This window comes from Pelodiscus sinensis, chromosome 28 (genome assembly GCF_052426305.1).
Source record: "Pelodiscus sinensis isolate ZL-2025 chromosome 28, ASM5242630v1, whole genome shotgun sequence".
NCBI classification, from domain to species: domain Eukaryota; kingdom Metazoa; phylum Chordata; order Testudines; family Trionychidae; genus Pelodiscus; species Pelodiscus sinensis.
In genome coordinates, this window is record NC_143079.1 from 1958049 (window position 1) to 1977353 (window position 19305).

The 19305-nt window shown below is 48.2% G+C and overlaps 1 protein-coding gene across 1 annotated transcript; it reads right to left on the reverse strand.

Annotated features, from left to right (window-relative positions):
- Nucleotides 1–370: 370 nt before the first annotated feature.
- HTRA4 (HtrA serine peptidase 4) lies at nt 371–18518 on the reverse strand. The gene is made up of 9 exons (XM_075910931.2): nt 17821–18518; nt 16598–16697; nt 14859–15063; nt 12697–12891; nt 11589–11621; nt 6174–6288; nt 4948–5005; nt 3555–3650; nt 371–1451 (listed from the first exon to the last, which is right to left on the reverse strand). The coding sequence occupies exons 1-9, from the start codon at nt 18233–18235 to the stop codon at nt 1286–1288; spliced, it is 1383 nt and encodes a 460-aa protein (XP_075767046.1). The 5' UTR covers nt 18236–18518; the 3' UTR covers nt 371–1285.
- Nucleotides 18519–19305: the final 787 nt, after the last annotated feature.

The window sequence follows — 19305 nt, forward strand, 5'->3', positions numbered from 1 at the left end:
TTTCTTGCGCAAGAAAGCCCTATGGCTAAAATGCGCCAAAGCATCTCTCACACATGGCAGTTTGGCCATGTTCTTGCGTGTCTCTTCTTGTTCTTGTGCAAGAAGCCGCCAGTGTAGACATAGCCTCAGTGAAGTGTGTAAATGGGAGAAGATTTGAGCAGCACAACTTTGTTCCTGCGCAGTGTAATCCTAAAAGTCACTATTGCTAGCAAGTTGTATGCTTAGTTAAGAGCATGTAGTTACTGTGGCTCATACAGGAGGAATGGGGAGGAGATCAGAAATGTTGGAGGAGTTAACTGGAAGGCAGGGCTGGGGCAAAAGAACACCACAGCAGAAACTAAGAACACAAAAATGTGAGGGAGGCACGAGGTAGCATTAAAGAGTGTATGTAAATAGACTCTGGGCATTTTAATACAGGAATCTCTGATACAGTTTGTGCAAAACTTTCCCACATCTATGATTGTACAACAGTCCACCATTGTAAACAAACATGGCCGAGTAGCTGAAATTTAGTCTTTAACTTACACTTTTGCATTAAATCACTTGAAGGAAAAAAAAATGTGAAAATTGTCACCATAAACATTTTTCCTAAGTGATTAGTAACTCTTGGCTATCCTCTGGTTTCGTCATAAGGGCCATGTGCCCTGCTCTTTCTGAAAATCAGGCAGTTCAAGCTGTGTATTTTGAGCACCCAAAAGTTAAAGCATTTAAAAAAATCTCCATTAGTTGAGAGTTCAGCTGCTTCCACTACACATGTGGAAAACTTATCTACTGCAAAGAGCTATTTTCCAAAGCCAATTTTTATAGTCACAATGTTATAGAAAAGCAAATATATACCAAACTTTCAGCAAAAGAGCCAAAATTAAATTTAGTCCCTTTGACTTCAGTTAGAATTTGACCAGGGCCCAAGTTGTCAGTAATAGGATCTCTGCACATGTCAGTTAAGTTTAGACAACATAAGTAATTCTGTCCAAATTCTGGATTACAGCCAGTGTACTTTTGGCTAACTTTACATTCCTTTAAATATGGAAAGAGGAAAATAAATCAGATCCTTCAATAGTTATGTTCAAAAGTGTTTGAAGTGAAATACACTGGGATAAAAACTGTCAGTTTGATTTTGCTAAAGATTTTTTAAGTGATTAAATATTGCTTTCTAGGCCACCTGTGAAGGATTTTCTCCTACACTGTAGTAGGAAAAACCCCCATAGAGCATAAACTTTGTCTTAAGCTACATAGTGCAAGTCTGACTTTGTTTAATGAAACTATTTCTGATGGAAGTCATCCTTTAATCAATTTCATCTGGAATTACATTCAAGATCACATCTTCATTTCCTCGACGAACCACAATTGAAAGAACGTCATTGTTTTTAACAGCTTCACTTACATCCTCTGTCGAGCTGACTGTTTTTCCATTAATGCTGATAATCACATCACCATCTCTCATGCCAGAGCTACAATAAAGAAACCAGAAACTTTGAATCATGATAAAGTTGAGTAATGGAGCCAGTACACACGGCGACCCAGCTTATAAAATGGTTTATAAACGGCTCCTGGCATGCACCAGCTGCTAGCCCCGCTCCTGGCTACGCTGCAGCATAAGCATTATACTGCAGAGCCCACTGCTCCTTGGGAGCTGGTGCGCACCAGTGAAGCATGTAACCATAATGGAAACAAGCTGATGCTTACTGGTTAACTCTAAACGGTTACTCTGACATCCCTAGTACTCAATGCCACTCTGCAAGGGGGTCTCTGGCACAGTTGGCCCTGACCCTCTCTGGTTAACCCTTTACAGCCCTAGGCTATGTCTGCACTGGAAGCTTCTTGTGCAAGAACTCTTTTGAGGAAGAGTTCTTGTGCAAAAACTCTTCCAGAAGAGAGCGTCTACACTGGCACGTGCTTTTGAGCAAGAGATGTGCTTTTGCGCAAGAGCTTCCATGCCAGTGTAGATGCTCTCTTGTGCAAGAAAGCTCTGATGGGCATTTTAACCATAGGGCTTTCTTGCACAAGAAATTCATGTTGCCTGTCTACACTGGCCTCTTGCGCAAGAACAGTTAAGCAAAAGGGCTTATTCATGAGCGGGAGCGTCAGAGTTCTGGTGCAAGAAGCCCTGATTTCATATATTAGAACATCAGTTTAATTGCGCAAGAACACGCAGCCAGCGTACACAGGCAGCAAGTTTTTGCACAAGAGCGGCTGCTTTTGTACAAGATCACGCCAGTGTAGACACAGCCCTAGAGCCCGTGCATATGCAATACAACTACAGCTGTATAAAGTCAACCCTTCCACTTAAGATTACAAGTGATCATCTTCACAGGATGTTACACAGGTCAGATTACTAGTAAAAAACCACCACTTGATAAATCTGATTTAGGGCACAATCCTCTACTTGGGCAGGTCTCCCATTACTAAGAACAGCCTCTCTCCATTCTCTTTGGAACCTCCCTGCAGGAAGTCGAAGGCTGCTATCAAATCCCCCTTCGCTCTTCTCTTCTGCAGACTAAATAAGCCCAAATCCCTCAGCTTCTCTGTGTAAGTCATGTGCTCCAGCCCCCTCATCATTTTGGTTGCCTTCAGCTGGACCCTCGCCAATGTGTCCACATCCTTTCAATAGTGGGGGGCCTGCAACTGGATGCAATACTCCAGGGCTGTGTCTAGACTGGCAAGTTTTTCCGCAAAAGCAGGTGCTTTTGCAGAAAAACTTGCCAACTATCTACACTGGCCGCTTGAATTTCCGCAAGAACACTGATGATCTCATGTAAGAAATCAGTGCTTCTTGCAGAAATACTATGCTGCTCCTGTTCAGGCAAAAGTCCTTTTGCAAAAGGGCCAGTGTAGACAGATTTGTTTTGTGCAAAAAAGCCTTGATCGCGAAAATGGCGATCAGGGCTTTTTTGCGCAAAAGCACATCTAGATTGGCCACAGATGCTTTTCCGCAAAAAGTGCTTTTGCAGAAAAGCGTCCGTGCCAATCTAGACGCTCTTTTCTGCAAATGCTTTTAACGGAGAACTTTTCCATTAAAAGCATTTGCGGAAAATCATGCCAGTCTAGACGTAGCCCAGATGTGGTTTCACAAGTGCTGAACAAAGGGGAATAATCACTTCTCTAGATCTGCTGGAAATGCTCCTCCTAGTGCAATGCCATTTGCCTTCTTGTCGGCAAGGGCACACTGTTGACTCTCATCTAGCTTCTCACCCACTGTAATCCCCAGGTCCTTTTCTGCTGAACTGCTACTTAGCCAGTCGGTCCCCAGCCTGTAACAATGCTTGGGATTCTTCCGTCCCAAGGGCAGGGCCGAAAATGCTCTATGTACTTTTACAACTAGGCTGTGAGGGAAATTGATTCCAATCTGAAATGACCTTGTACTTGTGATGGCCATTCACATCCTAGTGCATGGATTCTGAGCGTGAGCAGAACGTCAGCTCCCATTCAGAGATGATAGCATTAAAGAAGGCTGTAGAGAGATTGCATGTGAACATTGCAATGCGAGCTTTGGAGAGGCCCCAGCAATGCCCATGAAGAGGCATGTGGTGCAGCCTTCATCTTTAGGTTCTTACCTTGCAGCAGCAGTTCCCTGAATCACTTCAAAAACATAGACTCCGGAGTTCAGGTCTGGGAAATCTTTATAATTGATTTTCAGTTCCCGGATGAGACTGAGAAAGGAAGCATGATGGTAAAACACTCCATATGAAACGCTTGATCAGCCCATTACGGCTTAATCCCTTAACTCGCAGGTGGCCTAAGGAAAACTGTCTTTCTTTTAATACTGTAATTTCAGAAATGGAGTGGTGTTATTCCACCTTGGTATCTGGACTGGAAGACCTAGTGGATTTTAAATCAGCATAGCACTCACTTGTCCAGAAATGCAGACACTTAAATTCATGCTGCAGCAACATTCAGGGATGGTTTTTGAAAGCATAGTTAATTTACGCTATGGCTCACTGTGAGTGAGGCGAAGTCCTAAATATAAGTAATCACATGAATAACGGGCTTCTTAAGTTATAAGCAGCTTTTTGGACCCCTTTAATACATGCTGTTTTTAAAATTGTTTTAATAATAACCTGGAAACTTCTTATCTTGTGGGCCTTGTTCCCTTCAGATACGTTTGCAGTTTTCTAAGCTGAATAGCATGCTACTATTTTCTGCTGAGATTTTTAAGTTCTCTAGGACCCTGTGTATTCCTCTGGATTGAGTCCCTTGTCACCTGCATAATCGCCTTTATTATTATTATTAATACTTTCACAGAACATGGAAGCTCCAATCTATATCATGGCCTCATCCTTGGCTGCATATAGATGACTATGAGGACAGTCCATGCCCCAAAAAGCCAACTAAGTGACATGGGTGTGAGTCATAATCCGTATCCATGCAGATAAAAACAATTTTAATATAAACTGATGAAGTGTCGCCTTACCCCCAGGCTACCTGTGGTTAATTCTCTAACTTTGCAGACAGCTTTGAGATACCTGGCGCATGCGCAGCATGGCAAAGGAGCAAATTCCACTGTTAGTGGAAGTTCTGTACATACATCAGAAGCTCTCCGGTTCCCACGAAGAGAGTTATGGGTAACTCCCTGCTAGATTGTCTTGAGCTCTGTCTTACAGTGAGGGCATGTCTACACTTTGAGCTGTTGGGGAGGTGGCAGGGTGACGTGACTCTTCTAGTTTTGATTGAGCTAGCATGCTCTTTTTAGTGTCTAGCTGTGGTGGCATGCACAGAGGGGGGCTAGCTGCCCCAGGTAGATAGCTGTCCCAGATGCTAGGCACAGACTCAGGGCACTTAACCCTGTTTGTCTTCTTGTGCCACCATAACTACATTCTGTTTTTAGTGTGTTGGCTCAGTCAAAGCTGCTGTGGGTACGTCGCCACAAGCTGGGAATCACACCTCCAACGATAGACAGTGCAATAGACTACAGGAAAGCCAGTGACAAGTGCAGAAAACAAAGCTTACTTAAACGTGAGGGGAAGCATTCGGAATCCCATGTATTTCTTCTTGGGTCGAATCATCCCTAGAAGGACAGAGCCAGCGTTCAGGAAATCAAATCAGACACAAAACCACCCCCAGAAACCTCAGACGTTTGCTTGGAACGTCCAAGGGGAAAAGGGGGGTTGAGGAGCTGACAAAATAGCTCCAGCTGGACATGCATTTGGGTCACTGTGGCATGATAAATACAAATTGCCACATTTCCGGTTTAGTTTAAGCTTGCTAAAATGTTTACATCAGGAGAGGAAAAGGTGCCTAGAGCTACTAGAGCCATATTAAGCACGGCCACTAAGAGAGCATCATATCTCACTGCACTAAGAGCATCATATCTCACTGCAGCACGGAGAGTGTTCACCAAGCAGTAGGAGGTTGCACTTTTGCCTTTATTCCTGTTTTCCACAGATGATGTGCACACCGATCTCTCCAGGGATCATCCTCATTTATCCCCCTCTCCTCCATTCCCTTAATGTACTGGGTTATTCCCATTACTGAAAGCAGGCTGAAGAGAGGTGTTCCCACCTAGGGGGCACAATGTATCTAGACTCCCAGGCTGCCCCACGCCCACTCCCCCCCCATGCTGAGAGCTCAGCTCCCTCAGTGGCAGTTAAGCCTTCCTGCCACTGCACCCCCTGAACGTAAGTTAGCAGGTTTATGACCAATGACCTGACCGCTTTTATTCCAGGGTCTCCATTCCAAAGGGAATTTGGGGACCAGTCAGAAACCACCATTCTCCCAAATGCCCCTTAGCGGCAGCCCCATCAACACAGTGCTGATGGCGCCACTGCCTGCCTGAGACAGCTGGACACTTGGCACGTTACATCCCAGCGTGTGTCTCCTGTGTGCTCCCAGTTCCCAGCAGGGCTGCATCTGGCCATGGGATCTGGGTTCACCCCATAATATGCTACAGAGAACTTTCATATCCTGCTAGCAAAGCCACGTTCCGGTCCGTTCCACCAGACACAGGGTAGTGCATCCGAATTAACTGGCACACGGGGAAGCGACCATTCTCTCATTAATGTTGGAGAGGATGACTAATGAATTCGTAAACGCTATGTTAGTCTGGGCACAGCACGGGAGAAAGCAGCCCATTGGGCGATTCCTTTGTCACACAGCCCTACCCTAGGCCAGCTCCCCTCTGGGTCGGCGGCGTACAGGTGTGGATAAGAGATCTGATGGCATCACAACACTCCTACCTTTTGCCTGCCGCTCGTGAGATTCTTCTAGGAACTGACGGATTCGGTCAGAGGGGATTGCGAAGGAGATGCCAGCCGTTACCTTCAGCGTATTTATGCCAACCACTTCACCGTCCTGTTACAGAGAATGTAGCGAGAGTCACCAGGCCTGGCTTCTACCACGCCTCTGTCTGGGGCACCTTTGGTGCGCAGTTTGCAAGGGCCACCCACAAAGTTCTGTGCTATTGAGCTGGCAACCACTGTCACAGCCAAGCTGACCCAGTCCTGGCTGGAGTGGGGTAGGAGAATCAGCTGATCATATGACCATAGCGATACATCAAGGGACCAGGACTAGACTAGCTGCACTGCTGCATTTGTTAACACCACAGACAGTAATGCAAGTGCTGTCATATGAGGCAGGAGTCACAAATACCATGTCCCCCAGCAATTCAGTCCAACTATGGAATACACATTTGTCAGTGTAAGGATTCCTACTGGAAAATGGAGTGAAGAGGCGCGCAGATCTGAGGCACTCCGGACATCTAAACACATAAGAACATAAGAACGGCCGTACTGGGTCAGACCAATGGTCCTTCTAGCCCAGTATCCTGTCTGCCGACAGTGGCCAGTATCAGGTGCCCCAGAGAGGGTGGACCGAAGACAATGATCAAGCGATTTGTCTCCTGCCATCTCTCTCCAGCCTCTGACAAACAGAGGCCAAGGACACCATTTTATCCCCTGGCTAATAGCCTTTTATGGACCTAACCTCCATGAATTTATCTAGCTTCTCTTTAAACTCTATTATAGTCCTAGCCTTCACAGCCTCCTCTGGCAAGGAGTTCCACAGGTTCACTACACGCTGTGTGAAGAAGAACTTTCTTTTATTCGTTTTAAACCTGCTCCTCATTAATTTCATTTGGTGACCTCTAGTTCTTCTATTTAGGGAACTAATAAATAACTTTTCTTTATCGGCCCTCTCCACACCACTCATGATTTTATGGACCTCTATCATATCCCCCCTCAGTCTCCTTTTTTCTAAACTGAAAAGTCCCAGTCTCTTTAACCTCTCCTCATATGGGATCCGTTCCAAACCCCTCATCATTTTAGTTGCCCTTTTCTGAACCCTTTCCAAGGCCAAAATATCTTTTTTGAGGTGAGGAGACCACATCTGTACACAGTATTCCAGATGTGGGCGTACCATAGTTTTATACAGGGGCAGTGAGATATTCTGGGTCTTATTTTCTATCCCTTTCCTAATAATACCTAGCATCCTATTTGCCTTTTTGACCACTGCTGTACACTGTGTGGAAGTTTTCAGAGAACTGTCCACGATAACTCCAAGATCCCTTTCCTGATTTGTCGTAGCCAAATTAGCCCCCATCATATTGTATGTATAGTTGGGGTTATTTTTCCCCAATATGCATTACTTTACACTTATCCACATTAAATTTCATTTGCCATTTTGCTGCCCAATCACTGAGTTTGGTGAGATCTTCTTGGAGTCCCTCACAGTCTGCTTCTGTCTTGACTATCCTAAACAGTTTGGTATCATCCGCAAACTTTACTACCTCACTGCTTACCCCTTTCTCCAGATCATTTATGAATAAGTTGAAGAGGATTGGTCCCAGGACTGACCCTTGGGGGACACCACTAGTTACCCCTCTCCAATCTGAAAATTTACCATTTATTCCTACCCTGTGTTTCCTGTCTTTTAACCAGTTCTCAAACCAAGAAAGGACCTTCCCTCTTATCCCATGACCATGTAATTTACACAAGAGCCTTTGGTGAGGAACCTTGTCAAAGGCTTTCTGAAAATCCAAGTATACTATATCTACTAGATCCCCCTTGTCCGCATGCTTGTTAACCCCTTCAAAGAACTCTATTAGTAAGACAGGATTTCCCTTTACAGAAACCATGTTGACTTTTGTCCAACAAATTATGTTCTTCTACATGCTTCACAATTTTATTCTTTACTATTGTTTCGACTAATTTGCCCGGTACTGAAGTTAGACTTACCGGTCTGTAATTGCCAGGATCGCCTCTAGAGCCCTTTTAAAATATTGGTGTCATGTTGGCTACCTTCCAGTCATTAGGTACGAAAGCCGATTTAAAGGATAGGTTACAAACTACAGATAATAGCTCAGCAATTTCCCATTTGAGTTTTTAGAACCCTTGGATGAATGCCATCCGGTCCCGGAGATTTGTTAACATTAAGTTTTTCTATTTGTTCCAAAACCTCCTCTAATGACACTTCAATCCAGGACAGTTCCTCAGATTCATCACCCACAAAGGACGGTGCAGATTCGGGAATCTTCCCAACGTCCTCAGCCGTGAAGACTGAAGCAAAGAAATCATTTAGTTTCTCCGCAATGGCTTTATCGTCCTTGATTGCTCCTTTTATAGCTCGATCATCTAGGGGACCCACAGGTTTTTTAGCAGGCTTCCTGCTTCTAATGTACTTAAACATTTTATTTCTTTTTGAGTTTTTGGCTAGCTGTTCCTCAAAATCTTTTTTTACTACATTTTTACACTTGATTTGACAGTGTTTATGTTCCTTTCTATTTATCTCATTAGGATTGGACTTCCACTTCTTAAAAGATACCTTTTTGTCCCTCACTGCTTCTTTTACACGGTGGTTAAACCACAGTGACACTGTTTTAGGTCTCTTGCTATGTTTTTTTTAATTTGGGGTATACATTTAAGTTGGGCCTCTATTATGGTGTCTTTAAAAATTTTCCATGCAGCTTTCAGGGATTTGGCTCTAGTCACTGTGCCTTTTAATTTCTGTTTAACTAACCTCCTCATTTTTGTGTAATTCCCCTTCTTGAAATTAAATGCCAGGGTGCTGGACTGCTGAAGTGTTCTTCCCACCACAGGAATGTTGAATGTTATTATATTATGGTCACTATTCCCAAGCGGTCCTGTAACAGTTATTTCCTGGACCTGATCCTGCACTCCACTCAGGACTAAATCGAGAATTGCCTCTCCCCTTGTGGGTTCCTGCACCAGCTGCTCCAAGAAGCAGTCATTTAAGCCATTGAGAAATTTTATCTCTGCTTCTCTTCCTGAGGTGACATGTATCCAGTCAATATGGGGGTAATTAAAATCCCCCATTATTATAGTGTTCTTTATTTTGGTAGCCTCTCTAATCTCCCTCAGCATTTCAATGTCAGTATCGCTGTCCTGGTCAGGTGGTCGATAATATCCCTCTACTGCTAATTTCTTCTTATTGGAGCATGGAATTTCTATCCATAGCGATTCTATGGAACATGTTGATTCATTTAATATTTTTATTTCATTTGATTCTACATTATCTTTCACATACAGTGCCACTCCGCCACCCACCCGGCCTGCTCTATCCTTTCTATATATTTTATATCCCGGTATTATTGTGTCCCACAGATTTTCCTCATTCCACCAGGTTTCAGTGATGCCTATTATGTTAATCTCCTCATTTAATACGAGGTACTCCAGTTCATCCATTTTATTAGTCAGACTCCTAGCATTTGTGTAGAAGCACTTTAAAAATTTGCCACTGCTTATTTGCCTGCCCTTCCCTGATGCATTGGATTCCTTTGTATGCGGTTGTTTGTCTGCTCTGGCCCATGGTTTGTCCTCTCCCCTCCTCTCTTTCTGACTACAGCTTAGAGAATCTCTATCAATGGATTCTCCTCTAAGAGAAGTCTCCCTCCGATTTACGTGCATCTCTGCACCAATCGGCTTTCCCCCATCTCTTAGTTTAAAAACTGCTCTACGGCCTTTTTAATGTTTAGTGCCAGCAGTCTGGTTCCACCCTGGTTTAGGTGGAGCCCATCCTTCCTGTATAGGCTCCCCCTCTCCCAAAAGTGTCCCCAGTTCCTAATAATTCTCAACCCCTCTTCCCTACACCATCGTCTCATCCACGCATTGAGACTCGGAAGCTCCGCCTGCCTACCTGGCCCTGCACATGGAACTGGAAGCATTTCCGAGAATGCCACCATAGAGGTCCTGGATTTCAATCTCTTTCCTAGCAGCCTAAATTTGGCCTCCAGGACATCTCTCCTACCCTTCCCTACGTCATTGGTACCGACATGTACCATGACCACCGGCTCCTCCCCAGCACTACACATAAGTCTATCTAGATGCCTTGAGAGATCCGCAACCTTCGCACCAGGCAGGCAAGTGACCATACAGTTCTCCCGGTCATCACAAACCCAACTATCTATGTTTCTAACGATCGAATCACCTACTACTAACACCTGCCTCTTCCTAACTGGCATTCCCTCCCCCTCAGAGGTATCCTCAGTGCGAGAGGATACCGCAACATCCTCTGGGAGGAGGGTCCCAACTATGGGATGGTTTCCCTCTGCTCCCATTGAATGCCCTGTTCCCTTGAGACTTTCATCCTCCTTAAGAGCACTGGGGCTCTCAGACTGGAGGTGGGACAGTACTACAGTGTCCCGGAAAGTCTCATCAACACAGCTCTCTACCTCCCTTAGCTCCTCCAGTTCAGCTACCCTGGCCTCCAAAGCCCGAACTCGGTCTCTGAGGGTCAGGAGCTCCTTGCAACGGGTGCACACATACGCCACCCGCCCACAGGGCAGGTAATCATACATGTTACACTCGACACAATAAACAGGAGAGCCCCCACTCTGCTGCTGGGCTTCTGTCTCCATTTTTCTAATGAATAAGTTTAAGTATAAACTGGAATTCTTTTTAAACCTCTGGAATATAGATTATTCTAAGAGTTATGTTTTAAAGAAGGTCTGAAGGCACTAGTGCCCTCTAACCTCCCTCTCCAAACTCTCCTGTTAGCTGTTCATGGTCACGCTCTCCCTGGTCGCTGAGTCACAGGCTTATATAGCTCTGGTAGCCCCTCCCCCTGACTGAGGCTCAGCCAATTAACAGAGGTGTCTAGATTTCAACCCTTTTAGAAGCTCCCTCAAACAAACAAACAAACAAAAACAAACAAACACAAGCTCAGCACACAGCAAATAACTCCCCCCCACACACACACACACACACAAACACACACTCCAGACAGCCACTTACCACAAGGGTCCCATTTTTACTCCTCTTTTACCTGGAGAACTCCCTCTCCAAACTCTCCTGTTAGCTGTTCCTGGTCGCTGAGTCACAGGCTTATATAGCTCTGGTAGCCCCTCCCCCTGACCGAGGCTCAGCCAATTAACAGAGGCTTCTAGATTTCAACCCTTTTAGAAGCTCCCTCAAACAAACAAACAAACAATCAAACAAACCAACCAAACCCAAGCTCAGCACACAGCAAATAACTCCCCCACACACAAACACACACTCCAGACAGCCACTTACCACAAAGGTCCCATTTTTTACTCTTTTACCTGGAGAACTCCCTCTCCAAACTCTCCAATTAATGGACAGGCAATTGAGAGGAACTTTGGAAAGCGGCAAAGATTGGCAGGGACGAGGGAAACTTACCAAGTTCACCAAGGGCCCCCCTGAATTTCCATACTGCAAGAGAACATAAACAATTGCAAAGGACGTTACAGTCACATTAACGCCAGGGTGCAGAATAGCTTAGGAGCGGCCAGCCAGACAAACATGAGCATCCCTTCTTGCAAGAAACTACTCCCCCTTTTGCAGCTACATGCAGGACTGGGCAGGCCAAAGGCCCATCGAGGCTGCGTTCTTGCTAGGAAACAGAACACCTCATCAATAAGTGAAGGTGTGCTGAAGGCATCAGACCCTCTAGCAAGGTCATGGTGTGGGTAGCGGCTCTAAGGGTATGTCTAGACTACAGGCTTTTGTCAACAGAATTTTTGTCGACAGATACTGTCGACAAAGCTTCTGTCAACAAAGAGCATCTAGACTGCAGCCAGTTCTGTTGACAAAGCAAGTCGCTTTGTCGACATGACAGTGTAGACGCAAAGGACAGTGTAGATGCAATAATGCCTTCTACTGACAGAACTCTGTCGACAAAAGGCGTTACTCCTCGTAGAATGAGGTTTACCGCCGTCAACAAAACTGCTGAGTTTTGTCGACGTTATGTCAACAGAACTCAGCGGCAGTGTAGACGCAGGTATAGTTTTTGTCAACAAAAGTCCACTTTTGTCGGCAAAACCCTGTAGTCTAGACACCCTAAGGGAAGACTTTGCTGCACAAAGAGGGTTGCGTCTAATTCCCACTCGTGTCAGTCACTCATGAGCCATTCCCCAATGAGAAGCTCCAACCTGCATTTATGCTGCTAATGGAGCTTCTGTGTATTCCAGCACTTGTGTGGCTGGACTCCTCTGTATTTCCAGCCACTTAACTGCAGCGAGGGAAGCTAAAGCCCTCCCCAGTGTGCTTCCCTTCACAAGCCACCCTTGTGATTCCACGTGGACGTGAGGTGAATGCGATTGGGAGAGGCACCCATGACACCAGGGGTGTGAATTGCAACGTGGCTCCCACAAGGAAAAGGGTGGGAACTCTGGGTGCGTCATTCTCCAAGGCATCCTAGCTGGAGCTGGGTAAAGAACTCTGTGCTGCTGCGGCCATGCCTGCAGTCCCCGCCCCTGGAGGGGCAGTCTCTAGGCCTGGCACTTACATTGATGATGGCGTCTGTTTGGATGTACGCCATGTCCGAGTCCTTCAGGCCAAGCTCCTCGCTGCCTCTCTGCGTGGTGCTGACAATTCCTGCCGTCACGGTGTTCTGTAAGGAGAAGGGGCTGCCCAGCGCCACCACAAACTCCCCAGGCCGGAGGTCAGAGGAGCTTCCCAGCAGGAGCACAGGGAGAGCAGTCTGGGGAGAAGGCAGAACAATGAAGCTGGTCACCTTCCGCTACAGCCAGATTCCTTAGACTAGTGCAGGAGCCCCCAGGCTCGGGGTGGCCGTTACTCCGTGGGAAGCAGAGCAGAGGTAACTACACACCCTGAAGTGCAGGATTCCTACGGTCAGTCACTGAACACTGACGTGAAGACCATGTCTTCATACCGCAGGGTTGAACTTTGAGGGCCTGTTTTCTAAGGGCTAATTGACACACGGGCCAGAGGAGCAGCAAATAGCGATTAGCTACCAGGATGTCCAGGGAAAGATTTGGCCCAAACACAAGCATTCTGCTAATCTCCTTGTGCGTGGACTTGGATGAGGGCATGGATCAGAGGCAGGTCTACACAATTTGTACAAATGGAGGTTTTGATGGGTCAAAAGCCATTTTATGGACAATTTCCAAAAAAAATCTGACCTTCACTGGGTCTAAGTACAGGGTCCCATTCCATCACAGCGACATCCTCCACTAAGCCCCACCTCACATGTTTTCCAGTGGGAAGTCTTTGAAAGAATTTTCTATTGCTCCTGAGGGGAGAGAGACCGGTTTCCCCACTTGGTCCCACTGTGGCTTGGCTTGTCATACGATGGAATCACGTTTGTGGTGTCTGACAACTGCTCTTGGCAATTTAAAGCACCACGGCTCTGCCCGAAACAGTCCCCCTTCCTTTCCTTTCACCCTTTGGGGAGAACCTCTTCCTTGCCATCGTAAATGGGATGCTCCAAGTCACTGCACTGCCGGCACCACCTCTCTCTTCGCTTTAACCAGGATTTCAGTGCGGCATGCTGTGGCCATACTCGCGCCTTTCACACTGAAAGGGGAGTTCAGCTTAAAACAATCAGTGTCATAATGTGCTCGTTTATGGACTCAAATTAGCCCAGAGTTTTTTAAATACAGCTTCAAAAATAGCTCTTTTCTATTACTGCCCCACTTTGGAAGCTGAGTTTTCCATTGTATTTCTTTACTCCTATCTCCCAGGACTTCGCAAAGATTATTTTTATTTTTTTTAAATAAAGAACAAAACAGAACAACCCTATCTAATTCCCACAGAGAGACACAGAATCTCTTATGGACACGCAACTCATGCAAAGATACAAACTGGGCACCAAAATGGAAGTTTTCTCCAAGAAGGTGGAATATTTGGGATCTTTAATACCTATGTGGAGTATTTATTTATTAGTGTAACTAAAAGTTATTTGAAAAAAAAATCACCAGCATCTTTCTGCAGCTACTGTGAGAGTCTTTCTGCAGCTACTGCGACAGAGACATAGGGGATACGTCTAGACTGGCAAGATTTTGCACAAAAGCACCTGCTTTTGCGCAAAAACTTGCCAGCTGTCTACACTGGCCGCTTGAATTTGCGCAAGAGCACTGACTTTGTAATGTACAAAATCAGTGCTTCTTGCGCAAATAGTTTCATGCTCCCGCTCGGGGAAAAGCCCTTTTGCGCAAGAATACTTGTGCAAGAGGGCCAGTGTAGACAGGGAAGAACTGTTTTGCGCAAAAAAGCCCCGATGGCTAAAATGGCGATCGGAGCTTTCTTGCGCAAAATCGCGTCTAGACTGGCCACGGATGCTTTTGCGCAAAAGCACTTTTTGCAGAAAAGCATCCGTGCCAATCTAGACGTGCTTTTGTGGAAATACTTCAAACGGAAAAACTTTTCCGTTAAAAGTATTTCCGCAAAATCATGCCAGTCTAGACGCAGCCCCTAGGGTGTATGCTCTATACTGGGTAAGACCAAACTCGTTACAGTGGAGCAGCTCTTAAACCTTGTGCCCACAGAGATTTTTATCCAGGCCCTCCCCCCATACTACTATCACTGAGTCTTCTGCAGGAAAGACTAGAACCTAAAACATAAATGCACCAGTTTGGAGTTTAAGCCTCCGTTTATTGTCAGCTTCCCTCCCTGACGGTCCTCCCCCGGGAGCGCCGTCAGACTCACGTTGGGATAGATTTTGATCAGGGCTATGTCCAACTTGTGGTCGACATCTTTGATTTTAGCTTCGTACTGCTCCCCACTCTTGAGCTCCACTCTGACTCTCTGCTTATCGGTGAGGACGTGGGCATTGGTGACAATCAGTCCTTCCTCTGACACGATGAATCCAGAGCCACTGGACACAAGAACATCCTGGCTTGCGTAGGACACCCTGTGCGAACGAACAAGTTATGGCATTGCTGTAAGTCTGGGTATGTACCAAGCTGCATGCTGAATACGAGTGCTTGCTGATCTAAATAGAGCCCCGCGCAGATACAAAATGTGTATCCGCAGCTTTAGCAGAAAAAATGAGCAGCAGCTATCTGCGGATATCTGCAAATTTGCAGGGTTCTAGATACAAAATTTGTATCCGCATCTGTATCTGCAAAAATGAGCCAACAGAGCTCTGCAGATTTGCAGGGCTCTAGATATAAACCTGACGATCGTAGTTTAAGGTTAATTTTCATCCTAACCCCACCTTCACACACAAAAATCTCAAAAACTACAGCACCGGTTGCCATCATGAATGGCCCTTGTTCAACCAGGACTCCTGGGGAGCAAACATTATCTGGTACTACAACTACATTAGGTTACTAAAGTGGAAAGTTTTAAAATAATGTGTATTTTCCCTCTGGTATACTATTTCTTTATAGCTTTTTCATCACACTTAGGGTATGTCTACACTACAGAGTTTTGTCAGAAACAGCCATTTTTCCAACAACACCTGAGTTACGTTCACATGCAATCGCGTTCTTCTGAAAGTAAATTGAACGAACAGAAGGGTTTCTCTGGCGTTGGCAATCTTCTTTGTACGAGGAAGAAGCCTTTTTGTGAAAGAGCTCTTTCAGAAAAAGGTGTGTGTGGATGGGGAAGAGGGAGTTCTTTTGAAAGAAGAGGAAAGAGGAAAAAGCACAAGTGCCCTGGTGGCCACCCCATCCACAGAATCACAGCTTGAATGTGAGATAAGGTCCATTCAGTGTGGACGCTATCATTTGAAAAAGCAGATTGATTTTTCAATGTGCTTTTGTGTGTGGATGCTGTCTTTTGGAAGAATTTTTTTCCGAAAAAAGGTTCTTCCGAAAGAAGCCTGTAGTCTAGACGTAGCCTCAGCGTGGTCAATGAAACTAATCAATGGCGCATTTTAAAAGTCCATTTCTTACCACTTTTACTTTTTAATTCTCACATCTGGCCCAATGCTGCCATAGTTGGACTGGAGACATTGCAGGACAATCTTTGGTTTTGTTTTTTAAAGTCATGTGAACATTTATATTTTTCTTAGTTTTCACAACTTTTGGGCCGGATTTGACAAACGTGTCCCTATTAATCAAACAGTATACAAAATGGCATTGCTTACAAGTCTCAGGCTTTCTGATCTTGTATTTGAAGCCTCTCTGGTAACAGCTGGGTTTCTAGAGGATTGTTTTACTGTCCAAAGCAGCAGCCCAGGGATGTCATTTGAAATGGTGTTTACATGCCTAATTGGAATTAGCCCTGATGAAAGTCCCCTGTGCCAATTTCAAGCCCATCTAGAAGACAACAATTATAAGAAGTTCTTCCTCCACATAGTGATCTATTTACTCAAATGTTGATGAAAGAGATCTTGGTCTGCTCTGCTGTAACATAGGTCACAGGTGTTTGCAAAACGTTCTCTCAATTACTTCAACCAGCAAATCGATAATAAACCAGCCTCGGGCAGGCGTCCATACCTGCGAAAGAGCTCAAGGTGCACAACAGCTGGAGCAATCTTCTCCACCACATCAGCAATAAAATTAAACTTGTGCCTCAGGCTGTCGGGATGGAAGGAGCCTAGGGGCAAACAATTTGATTCCTGTTTATCGTTTTCCACTACCCATTCTTTGAGAGGATAACAAGCCTTGTGGCTAAGGGGGAAGCGGTAGATGTGGTAGACCTAGACTCAATAAAGAATTTGATCCCCCCCCAGGCACATGCTTGTACTGACTGTTATGTTTGCCGTCTGGTTGCAATTTTCCCTCTGAAGGGAAAGCTGGCAAAGACCCTAAGGATTTTTCTCACCTTCCCCTGGGGCCGTGGATGGAAGGAGCCTGTGTTATTATTGGGTTGCTCATATATGGAGTACACAGCGTTCAGTGACTCGCCTGTGCCATGTTTATTTTAACATTAAGTCATGGCTGGCAGTGCACAGTGCCAAGAAGCACAGAGGGATGGTCTTGATCTTTGGGGGGAAGTGGGACTCAGCCAAGCAAGTATGCCCAGGAGAGACTAGCCTCCAGAGCTCTGCTCAAACTGGCTTTCCTTGTTCTGCCCCTACTGCCACAGAGGCAGACAACTGGTTTCCACCCCACTGGTTTACTCAGCACAGTCATGTTTTAACTCCGGAGCTGCCGGTAAATCGGCGCTAAGGTAAAGGCTCGTCTCCCCGGGGAAGTCACTCAAATTGCTACTGGGGGGCTGTTCTCTCAGCAGAACACCCCGCAGAACAGCGGCTCCACGGAGAATCCCGACAAGTCCCCCGTCAGCCGCCGGGGAACTCCCCTGCTGGGCTCAACAGCCGGGGCTGAGCAGCTCAACCCTCTGGTCCCGGATCTGGTTGGCCCCTTGGCTCCGGGCTCGGCCGGCAAGGCCCGTAAGGGGCAAGAGCATTAACCCCCGACACGCCCCCAAGCCACTCCAACTGCAGCCGGGAAGGGGGCCAAGGGAAAGGGGCAGGAGCCGGCCGGGCCTGGACGGGCGACCCGGAGAACCGGGAGGGAAGGCGGGGACCGGGCCAGGGCGCGGCGGGGAGGAAGGCGCAGTGCGAGGAGCACGGCAGGGCGCGCAGGGGGATGCGGGTGCCGGCTGCGGGCTGGGTGCTTGGGCGGCGGAGCAGGCAGGGGCAGGCCGGGCCCGGGGAGCAGCGCGCCGGCGGGGGTGGCAGGTGCGCGGGGAGGCAGCCCGGGCGGCGCCTTACCTGGCTGCCCGCAGCCGCCCTGCTGCACGGGCAGGGCGGGGGGCGCGTCCCGCTGCCGCGCGCGGCGGTTCTCGGCCCGCAGCTGGCACAGGCTGCGGTAGGTGCGACCGTCGCTGCCGCACACGGGCCGGGGGCCCTGGGCGCAGAGGCAGGAGCCGCGGCCCCGCCCCGCCGCCGGGCGCTGGCAGCGCAGCCCGTGGGCGCAGAGCCCGCCGGCCGCGCAGGGCTGCCCCTCGCCGGGCGCGCAGAGCCAGCAGCAGCCGCAGCCGTCGGGCTGCAGCGTCCCCCCGGCGGCCAGGCAGGGCTGCGGGGCTTGCGCGGGGCAGCGCGCCGGCTCACACTGCGCGGGGCACGGGGAAGGGGCGGCCCGCGGGGCGGCCAGCAGCAGCAGCAGTCCGGCGAGGGGCGCCCGCATGGCTGGGCAGGGCGCACGGGACAGCCGGGCTGGGGCTGCCCCAGTCTCGGCTCTTTAAGGGCCGCCCGTGCGCTCCGCGCCTCCTGTCGGGGAGGGGCCCGAGCAGCCCCGCCGAGTACCCGGGAGGGGGCTGCAGCTGGGCCCGCGGGCGGGCGGGCGAGCCCCTCCTCCTGGCCAGGAGCCCGGAGAGCAGCGGCCCGGGGCGGGGGCCACAGGGGCAGGCACAGGGCTGCGTCCCCCTCCGCCCTGCCGGGTTTCATGCTCCTGCGGGCGCCCCTCGCCGGGCTGCGGCTGGTCCTACCGCGGCAGCGATGCTGGGAGCCGCCTCACCGTGAGGCGGGGAAATCAAGTCAGGAGCGCAACAGAAACGAGACGTCGGGATCTCGGGTCAAACCCGGCGCCTTCGTGCCACCCGGGGTCAGCGCTGCGCTCAGTGGGCCCCGGGGATCCGGGAGCCTCTCTGGCGTGGATAGTTCAGTGGATCCAAGAGGGAACCAGGCTGCCTCCTGCAAGGCACAGGCCGCGGGATTTCCCGGGCCTCGGGCTTTTCGGGCCCAGCGCGGCTCTGCCAGAAAACCTTCCCGCTTGATTTGAACAGTTCCAGTCGTGAGGGATCCGCTTAAGTTGTTCTAACGCGTGGCCCTTGTGCCGGGTTTGGAGGGTTCCCCTACACAGCCACTGAGCACCCCTGGCTGGCTCAGGTCGGCTCACTGGGGCCCATGGGGCTCTGCCTTCAAAATTGCTAGGTAGACCTTTGGGCTTGCACTGGAGCTTTGGGAGCCTGCGGGGGAGGAGGGGCCCAGCCTGCAGTGTGAGCCAAAATATTGACACAGCCAATGTCTAGCCTTGCACCCAGTGGCCTGTGGATACAAGTCAGCTGGCTGGTCCAGCTGCAGCTGCATGGCCGCTGTTTCCCTGGAGTGCAGATAGATGTTTATCTAGCTCCAGCTCCCAGCCACTGGATCGTCTAACCTTGTCCATGGAACTGAAGAGCCCCCTGCTATTACATTTTGGACCCCTGAGTAAGGTTCTTATAGATCAAGAGGGGCCCACGGGCCGGACACATTCAC

Excerpts from the sequence above, each read along its gene's own strand:
- HTRA4 (XM_075910931.2), bottom strand. The coding sequence starts at position 18,235 with ATGCGGGCGCCCCTCGCCGGACTGCTGCTGCTGCTGGCCGCCCCGCGG. Across the intron at positions 16,698-17,820 it reads GGGCGGCTGCGGGCAGCCAG|GCTCCTTCCATCCCGACAGC; the intron begins GTAAGGCGCCGC and ends GTTTGCCCCTAG. Across the intron at positions 11,622-12,696 it reads AAACAGACGCCATCATCAAT|TATGGAAATTCAGGGGGGCC; the intron begins GTAAGTGCCAGG and ends GTTCTCTTGCAG.